Below are 10,000 nucleotides of genomic sequence, written 5' to 3'. Positions count from 1 at the left end.
GCAATTTTCCACTATTGCAACCTGAAATACAGAATTTGAAAAATCTTAAGGGATACCCCACTCCCATTTAAAATGAGCCACTCACCAAAGTCCCTAGACTTGGATAAGTGAGCAGGAGCTTTCCAGGTGAACCAGCCATTTTGCTGCTTTGCATTGCATCCTGAATACAGGCTTTGAATACATCTCTTCACATTTCTCTCAGTCCTTATGAAGCAGCATTTTAACATTGTATGCTGAAATACAGGATGCGTATAACGTAAGGGATACCCCACTCCCAGGTGAAATCGAGCCTCAATTTGGCAGCAAAAACGCTTGAGATCACTTGAGATAATTTTGCTGCTTTGCATTGCATCCTGAAATACAGGCTTCGAATAAATCTCTTCACATTTCTCTCAGCCCTTATGCAGCAGCATTTTAACACTGTATGCTGAAATACAGGATAGGTATACCCCACTCCCAGGTGAAATTGAGCCTTGAAATAGTAACCTTAGAGTACAGCAACTACTTAAAGATGGTAATATAGGTGACAATTGCTTTGCTGAGCATATTTGCTGTGATGGGGGTTGGCAACACAAAGACTGCTTTAACCCAGTCTTGTACCTTCAGAAGCGCGCTCTCTATTCTGCTCTTTGATGGGTCACATTAAGACAGTGGCTGGGTTACCTGAAAAACTTTTCTGCTCACTTGCACAACTCCAGGGACTATAGCGAGTGACTCAATTTCGCTTAGGATTGGGGTACATGTTTAAGACAAACAACTTAGATGTACTGGGACCACAGTAATAAAAGGAAATTAAATTCTGACATTATGAGGTAGCGTTTTTCCAACATTGTATCCTGAAATACAGGCGTTAAGGGATACCCCACTCCGAAGTAAAATTGAACCACTCAAAGTCCCCATATTCGGATAAGTGAGCAGGAGAGTTTTCCCGGTGACTCAGCCACTGCCTCAATTTCACTTTGGGGTGGGGTATTGGTCAAAAACCAACACCTTAGACCCACTGAATAATTACAAAAAACAGCAATTAACTTGTGAAACACACAAAACAATGCAATAGTAACAATCAGTAATCAACAACTGACAGATTTACTTCTCAATGAATGCGTTCCACTCGGCCATTGCTTTTTTGTATGAACTAGTGGCATCCTTATCATGGAGGGCGTCACCAATGACCTCCGTTTGAATAACAGAGAGCAGGGTTGCCACACATTTGGGGTATGTGAGGTGCAATGTATAATAGTAGGCCATCAACACCAACATCCCTTCTGAAAAATCTTCCTGCTTGAGGGTTGTAACAGGTACGTTACCCACAGCCACGATGGTAGTTGAGCCATCAAACAGCAGAACTGGGGAGCAGAGAGGACGCTTCTGCAGGTAGAGGGCAGGGTCTTCGTTTGACTGGAGCAAAAAAAATAAAAAAGAATGTGCAGAGAGAAGACAAATGTTTAACGTCGGCAACTTGCAGATTTTAAAACTTTAAGATTCTAAAAACATTTATTTACAATAGGGGAGGGAGGAATGCATCAAGAAACACCACAACTTTTTTATTGTCCTGAAATGGCTTGGAACTCAAGGTTTTGCGTCACTGGCCAGTTCCCTCATCTGGTGGCCCTGGCCCCGGCTGATGGGGGCATCTAGATTTCTAGGCTAAACAATAGCAGCAGCTCGCTGCCGAGAACTGGCTGTTAGCTGACTAAAATATCATGCTGACATAACCAGCGAAAATAACAAATGAGACTGCATATAAATGATGAGCCAATTGAGGTGAGAAGGGGATTTGGACAAGGAAATAAAATCGCTTGTAAACAATGGAAAAGCCCCTTCAAAAAGGAGAGCTGAACGCCTCAAGAGCAAAGATGTGGGTTCAACCTTCTCAAAATAAGCAGTAGCCTTTTATATGCATATCTCCTCGTTCTCCTTACTGGAAATGTGCAATAAAAACGGGGGTATACCGAGAACAAGTCATATCAAACATCCCGTGTAGGGAAATGCAGAACATGATTGCAGTTGAGTGAACGACGAGGGAGGGAACTCATGAGCAAGGGAGAGAATCGCACATATGAACATTGAAAAAGACTCTTAGAAGTGGAGAGAGCTGGTCAGCTCAGCAGTTATCAGCAGTAAGTGTCAAAAACAGCTGACTGCATAGGGTAACAGACCCATCATGTAATAAATGTAGTATAGATTAATAACAGACAAGCTGATGCAAAGTTTTAGATTTTTTTTTACAGTTTTGTGAATGAATGAATTTGCTTAAATCTGGGGAAATATTTGCTTACCTTCAGTATATGAATAAGTGCCTCACTGCAAGCAAGCTTCTTTGGTGGCAAAACGGATGAGGGGAAGAGGGGTGGCAGTGCATTGAAGAGGGCCAGTGTGAAATCCACTAAAGAATAGAAAGAATGGTCAGAATGCTGTAAACCCATTGATGCTGGACATTGCATTGTGCAACATTGGTCCTGGCGCTTCACAACATTCAGGGTCGTGAGATTCGAGACAATTTTATGAAGTGTCTTGGTATGTTAAGAGTTAAATGAACACATTCCAATGCAAGATGAGGGTCTTAACATTTAAATACAACTTATTGCATGTTTTTATGTGCTTCAGAGGCTAATATATTTAGGTCTTTATATTCTGAGGGCAACCTTTCTTAAAAAGGACTTAGGCATTCACTGCATATAGATATGGAACAGTAACTTACCACTGCGAACATCCAAAGGAAAAGGGGGTTTGAGGACTTTCTTCCACACGCTGTAGAACTGCACCTTCGTGCAGAATTCTGTCCATCTTCCTCTTACGTCCTCGATGTATCTGCGGTTAGTACCATCTACTATGCGCCGTAGCTCATCCATGGCCTGAAACATCATAAAACACTTACTGTGTTCAAAACGCTTACAACATACACAGCAATTGAGGTTCAGATAAGAAGAAAAAACCAAACATACGTTTTGAACATCTTTAAAGCATGGATATGCATCAAGGATTTTTGCAGGTCGGTCTTCTTCCTTGGTAACATCTGAATCGATAAAGGCCCGCCTTGCTTCGAACTCGAGGTCCAGAATTTGCACCACATCATTTTGATTGGGTTTTGCATTGGGCTTGTTGTACATGTTGCTCAAGGTTTTGTAGTGTCTGGCCTGCATCTTCAGACTGTCGAGACCCGCTTAAACAACAATAAACAAAGACATTTTAAGGTTAACATTGTAATGTTTAAATACAAATAATGTTTTGCAAAACTTATAAACAAGGTCTACAGGCTGAGAAGTGTGCTGAGGAGGGCTTACCAGCAACATCTTTTGCAGGCATGGTTGGTGAAGCAATCACAGTCATGGGTGCCGGTGAGGAAGACCTGGATGATGGAATGGCTGCTTTGGTGCCACTCTTTGTCTTTTTTGGCACAGGGGGATCTCGTGCTGGGGACGCTTCTTGAGAAATAATAGGAAAAATACAGAAAAATTATAATCTCTTAAAGGGACACTGAGATTTTGAGTTGTTTATTTCCAGAATTCATGCTGCCCATTCACTAATGTTACCTTTTTCATGAATACTTACCACCACCACCAAATTCTAAGCATTCATTATGACTGGAAAAATTGCACTTTTCATGCATGAAAAGGGGAATCTTCTCCATGGTGCGCCATTTTGAATTTACAAAAATAGCCATTTTTAGCTGCAAAAATGACTGTACTTGGACCACACTAGAAAATATTTGTTTATTATTCAGTAAAGTTTCATGTAAAGATCAAATTTGGCAATAGGCAGCACAGTTTCAATGAGCAGCATAGTTGCAGTACCTTTTTGACAATTTCCTGCAGTGTCCCTTTAACCTAAAAAAAAATATTTGACTTACCTTCCAATACCGAACGAGTGGCTTCATCAAAGCCATCCATTGCCATCAGGTTAGGCGGCAGGCTATACCAAAAACACAAAGCCAGAATTAATTAGCGGGGGAAAAACGTGGATATCCATGCACACTCAATACCTACACTCTTCTGTAGTCGTGCAGACAGCGAGCGAGTCGTGATGGAAAATTCCAGACTAGGATTAGAGCTCTAGCCAATTGGTTTGCAAGACTTCGGTCTAACAATCCAGTCGGTGTGCCCCAAGCCAGGCCGTGCCCTCACGCAACACCTTTGAAAGTCGATTATAACCAGGCTATCGTGCGCCCACTCTCGGACATAGCTACTACTAATTTTAGCAGCAACATACACACATTTGCTCACAAATAAAACCTTTTGTGTATGCTCGGAATATCATGCATAAAGTTGGTTATTCAAATCGGAAGCAGATGCCCGCGGGCGTTGCTAACTCTAAAGTGGCCGCAAAATTACAGGACTAGCAACTCTGCTAGCAGTGCCACATACGGTTTGAGTGTCAGCCATAACCAAAAACATGCGGTTTGAGTGTTAGCCATAACCAAAAACGTGCAGTTTGGGTGTTAGGCTATAACGATAAAACATGAAAGCGATAAGAAAGTACATGCATCTAATGAAGATAACCGTGTGTGTATTCTCGGAACATCATGCATTTGGTTGTTCAAATCGGAAACAGATGCCCGCGGGTGTTGCTAATGCTAAAATGGCCGCCAAACGACAAGGCTACCAACTCTGCTAGCAGTGCCCCATTAGTCAGCTAGAAAAAAAACATGCTGTTTCAGTGTTGGCCAAAATATACCACAGCGATAAAAAGTACATGCATCCAATAAAACTAACATATACCATCATATGAAGTACGTACACACTTCTGGTTAATAACGCGAACATGTTTGGGTTGGGTTTCACCCCACCACATAATCCCTTTTTCAAAACTGGAAGTTGGCAGCCATGAATGCACGAGCAAACGCCAGCTAGCGTGCTAAGTAAGTGACCAGTCCAGTCGACTTGAGAAACAGTCACAGGAAATCCCTTAATAAAACGCGATGTTAGCGAGAAAATAACAATTATATATGTATATATATTAACGTTTACGCTCCCTTACCTTGATTGAGCCACTCCTTCGCCTGTCTTCTTCGTCTTCCAATGCTACTGCGTAGACTGCGTAGAGCTCTACGTGAGGGTACTCTCGTGGTTTGAAACTCAACCTTGAACTCTCACTTGCACTGACGCAATCGACGTCGGAACGTTGGGTGACGTAAACCGAGGATGGGAATAAAATATAATGTAGTATGACCTTTTAAAAATATTAAACGTTTTTCACAACAACATATTGATCATATTAAAATAAATTAAGTGAAACGAAACTGAATATGTTTCCTTTTAAAATAATAAATACAAATGACTATCCACCCCAGTGATCCACCCCATGCACGTCACCAGCCAGCTTCAGTGCAGTCAGGATAAGAATGATATTGATGAATGAATGAAATGCGAAAGTTGACTGGCATCATGGCTGCTTGGAGGTGTTGGATTTGTTTTGTCTTTGTTGCGCTTAGTCTTACAGTTTTATTAAGCCATATCAATGCAAGTCATAGTCGCAGCCCGGATTTTTGGGTTTACTGTGGTAGGCCTATCGATGGATGTGAAAAGGGCTTTTCAACTCTTTCAACTCTTTTTTTCGCCACATTAAACTAGGGGGGGGGGGGGGGGGGGGGGGGGGGGGGGGGGGGGGGGGGGGGGGTGGGGGGGTGTAATTACCAAATAGCCTACCACAATAGCCCTGATTTTCTGATGCTACCACATGTTTGAAGCACTGCTGTGTATTTTTTTTTTTGAAAAAATCTTCCAACCCCTCCCCCCACCCACCCAAGAAATTGCTTTTCCCACCCAAAAACATGCGTTTTTCGCCTATTTTGCCAGTTTATCCACAGTTATCCCAAAACTACACATGAATATGCTCATGATTTCCCATTTAATAGTCTAAAATGTGTGATGCTGTATCACAGTAGAACTTTGAGCTATAAGTACAATGTCAAGGTCATAATAGAGGTCAAAGGTTACAAAATATCGATTTTTAAGGGGAAAATATGTGTTTTTCAACTACTGTTCCAATGCAATGCACTAATTATTTCCCATATTTTATGATCTTACATGTGGCATATCATATTACAGTTGTACTTTGAAATATGCAAGTACAATGTCAAGGTCATAATAAAGGTCAAAGGTTACAAAATATCGATTTTTAAGGGAAAAATTGTGTCATTCGGTTGTTGACCCAGTGCAACACATAGATTATGTTCATAATGGTCAATTTAATGATCTTAGGTCTGTGAACTATGCAAGTACAATGGTTCAAGGTCATAATACAGGTCAAAAGTTACAAAATATTGATGGGGGGTGCTATTTTCAAACCGTTTTTCACGAGAAAAAAAAACATGTGTGAAAATGAATAAACCTTTAATATTAACACACTTTTCATCTAGCTCTTGACTTTTCTAATTATAAATATTGCTAATGTGTCACAATAAGGTGGTGTAAAGAGCAAAAGGGACCTAAGAGACAAAGGTCAAGCAAGTTGGATGACCCAAGTGAAAACAATAAATCGGTTAACTTTATGTGCATGGCACCAATTTCAAATCAGATCTACATGTTGCTACTATGCTTAGAAAATTGTAATGTGGGTTTATTATTCAGGGCCAATACCCTCTTCCATCATAACTGAAGTTTCACATGTGAAGAAAAATTAACAACAACAGCATCAATGTTACCAATGGTTGATGTTTTTTTGGTTCATGCAAATTTCTCTTTGCCTCTTTGCCTCTTTTGTGGATACCAGGCCCTCAAACAGACTTCATGAAGACTATTTCTGACCAGTTGAGCAGAAACATGCACATCAGTACCCTGCAAAACTCATTTTTCAGGGCTCTGGCAGTGCTTTTCTTGTGCCATCTGTCCCAAGGAAGGAGATGGTGATCCCGCTTCTAAATTTTAAAACCGTTCTAGTCTCATACGTCCCCTGGTGTAACGGCATGTCTCTTGGCATCTCGTCCATGACCTGGACACTCTGCTTCTTGCCACAGCACACATTGGTTTGGTATCTTGGATGAATAACAGCTGAGAAAACTTAGTGGGTGATAGACACCAACCCATGGTAACTCCAGGGGTGGGACATTGAAAACATGCATGTGACCAAAAAACAGCCAGAAAGGATGGAAAAAGAGAGATAGGCTGTTAAACCACCTACAGGATAACTCTGTTTTGGGGCTTGCTTATATTACCTTTACCATTTCTAACTTCTATTTGTTAAATTTGCACAACAGTAGTCAAATTGACTCGCAGTGTTGCTTCCTAACTGGACAGGCTGATATCACAAAAGTGACCCACACTGAACATTGTGACATAAGAGACAATGCGTTTACCCCTTTGCGCAGAGCCAATGATTTAACCTTACACTCATAATGCTCCATGATGCTTTATATTAACAGTTATGAATAACTATGAATCTAGCTTATAATGCTTTATATATCCAAGGGTGTCATGAGTGCTCATGACTGGCTATAAACTACAGGCTGCCTGATGGGCTTACAGTACATTATGAGTACCTATGCCCCTCTATGCACAGACCTGGATGATAAACTGTCATAAGGGCTCATACGATGCTATGTTTCATGTGAGATCATAAGTCGTCAGAGTGTGCTCTAAGTAAAGTGAAGTTCATATGCATGCATCTATAATGCACTGTATAATGCACATATATAATGCACCATAATGTACTGTAAGACCCATCAGGCAGCCTGTAGTTTATATCCAGTCATGAGCACTCATAATACCCTTGGATTTATAAAGTATTATAAGCTAGATTAATGATTCATTACTGTTAACATAAAGCATCATGAAACATCATCAGTGTAGTCGTAATGCGTTGTAAGTAATTATAATGTACATTATAATTTGTTATAAATGCGCTCATAATGCGCTATAGATATGGGCTTCATAGCAAGTGTTACCCATTTGCCAAATGCAATGTAATGTAATGTAAGACTATTGCAGTTTTGAACAAACATTTGTCATTTCCTTAAAATCCGAGGAATAAAGTGTATTTTAAGATAATTTTTCTGTGACTCTTGAATCAAGCATGTTGAGCTTGTTATTGAATCTTAAAACAAGACTTATTTTGATGAGGAGAGGAGATGATGAGGAGGAGAAGCGTCATACATCTCATTTTCAGTGTTAACTGTCTCATTTTAGGATTCCCTGCCTGTTTGAGACAAAGAAGTACTATTTCACTTGATATAAGATTATACTGTTCTTAAAATGAGAAATCAATTCTTAAAACAAGAAAAAATATCTAACACTTCTAAATGTAAGTTTTTTTATCTTGGGAAGAACCAAATAATTTGCAGTGTGTCTCACTGCCTCTCCGTCCCCTCTCTCTCCCTCTCTCCCTCTCTCCCTCTCTCTCTCTTCCCCTCTCTCTCTCTCTCTCTCTCTCTCTCTCTCTCTCTCTCTCTCTCTCTCTCTCTCTCTCTCTCTCTCTCTCTCCATGTATTAGGTGAGTGACATCCCCAAGGTGTGTGTGTGTGCATATGTATTGATGTGTTTGTGTGTGTGTGTGTGTGTGTGTGTGTGTGTGTGTGTGTGTGTGTGTGTGTGTGTGTGTGTGTGTGTGTATTCATGTGTGTGTGTGTGTGTGTGTGTGTGTGTGTGTGTGTGTGTGTGTGTTATTTCAGGTGAGTGACATCCCCAAGGCTCGGAAGGCCCCTCTCCATTGGGTGACTCGGCCGTTCCGCCTCCCGGACCGGATCATGCTTCCGGATCAGGATTACTTTACATCCCCATTCGACTGCAGCAAGACGGACTTCTTCCTCATACGCGACCGACACACATTCTTCCCACCCTCTACCAGGAACAGGATAGTGAGTAACACACACACACACACACACACACACACACACACACACACACACACACACACACACACACACACACACACACACACACACACACACACACACACACACACACACACACCAGAATCTCTGCTGCACAAATGTTAACTTTTTAACAAATACCTACCACCACCACCACTGGGAAAATTACATTTTTCATTCATGAAATGGGGGATCTTTTCCATGGTCCTCCATTTTGAATTTCCAGATGTGACATTTTTAGCTGCAAAACGTCTTTGTTCTTTGGTCATGCTAGGAAATACTAGTTTATTTCTTAGTAAATATTCACAAAAAGATCAAATTTGGCAATAGACAGCACACGTTCAATGAGAAGCATAGTTGCAATACCTACTCTGGCCACAATCTTACACAGTGCAGCATTTTCTGAATATGGGTAGATGACGTGACGTGTACATTTTGCTGTCGCAGGCTGTTAAAATTAAGTGAATTCATGCTTTCAAAATTGTCAATGCTTTAAATGATTAAACTAATGTCGTTGTTGTGAAAAAGTAATGTGTAATAAATCCAGAGCTTAAATAAGTATACTTAATTTTGAGTCACATGTCACATTTGTCCTATGGTGTGACTGAGGCAAGCCTGGTTCTCCATATTAAAACATTTTTAAATAAATAATCAAAGCTCAGTCATTTGTCTAAACAACCCTGGCATGTTTTTCAAGGTTTTTATTTTAGCAAGTGGTGTAAGAGCCAGTTAATGGGGAATTCATGAAGAGAAATAATTTAGATTAAAAATGTTTAAAAATGCTTGATTTAATTTTAAGAAATTCATGGTGATTATATTTTCTAGAATGCATATATAAGTTAGTATAAAAAGATAGATAAAAGTGTACTTTTATTGTGAAATGTAATTTTGGCTTCCACTACGTAATGCGTAATATTAATGCCCGTATGCACTTTGTAGGTCAGATTGCAGCTGGATACGATGGAAGCAACACAGTTTTTTGACCGATCTGTACCGAGCCTTTTAATTTCATATGTAACTGTACTTTTTGAGTTATTTTACTAAACATCTTAAAAGAAAACTTGGTCTCAGTCGAGTGATTCAAATACTGGTTGTTGACAAGCTGCAAAGGTGGGACAAAGAACTTTGGAGACACGATGTGCCACTACAAGTGGCAATGCTTAATTTTTTCCCTGTTTTTCTGAGACCGTATGG

At 40.3% G+C, this 10,000-nt stretch overlaps 2 protein-coding genes across 2 annotated transcripts in view; one reads left to right on the top strand and one right to left on the bottom strand.

Annotated features, from left to right (window-relative positions):
• LOC134444722 (uncharacterized) overlaps nucleotides 1-5,390 on the bottom strand; it is a 5,750-nt gene extending 360 nt beyond the window's left edge. Inside the window, exons 1-7 of the mRNA XM_063193944.1 lie at nucleotides 4,978-5,390; nucleotides 3,851-3,912; nucleotides 3,285-3,425; nucleotides 2,946-3,163; nucleotides 2,702-2,855; nucleotides 2,280-2,386; nucleotides 1-1,398 (exon numbers count right to left, since the gene is read on the bottom strand). The exon at nucleotides 1-1,398 is cut by the window's left edge and continues 360 nt beyond it. Of these exons, the coding sequence (XP_063050014.1) occupies nucleotides 1,087-1,398; nucleotides 2,280-2,386; nucleotides 2,702-2,855; nucleotides 2,946-3,163; nucleotides 3,285-3,425; nucleotides 3,851-3,896 (978 nt within the window). The 5' untranslated portion in view covers nucleotides 3,897-3,912; nucleotides 4,978-5,390 and the 3' untranslated portion in view covers nucleotides 1-1,086. The remainder of the gene's footprint in view (nucleotides 1,399-2,279; nucleotides 2,387-2,701; nucleotides 2,856-2,945; nucleotides 3,164-3,284; nucleotides 3,426-3,850; nucleotides 3,913-4,977) is intronic.
• The window catches only part of LOC134444723 (anoctamin-5-like), a 104,512-nt gene that overhangs the window by 71,609 nt on the left and 22,903 nt on the right, over nucleotides 1-10,000 (top strand). Inside the window, exon 6 of the mRNA XM_063193945.1 lies at nucleotides 8,606-8,791. Coding sequence (XP_063050015.1) covers nucleotides 8,606-8,791 — 186 coding nt within the window. The remainder of the gene's footprint in view (nucleotides 1-8,605; nucleotides 8,792-10,000) is intronic.

The sequence above is a fragment of the Engraulis encrasicolus genome, unplaced genomic scaffold (assembly GCF_034702125.1).
Source record: "Engraulis encrasicolus isolate BLACKSEA-1 unplaced genomic scaffold, IST_EnEncr_1.0 scaffold_68_np1212, whole genome shotgun sequence".
In the NCBI taxonomy this organism is placed as follows: Eukaryota; Metazoa; Chordata; class Actinopteri; order Clupeiformes; family Engraulidae; genus Engraulis; species Engraulis encrasicolus.
This window is presented reverse-complemented; position numbering and strand designations above follow the sequence as displayed.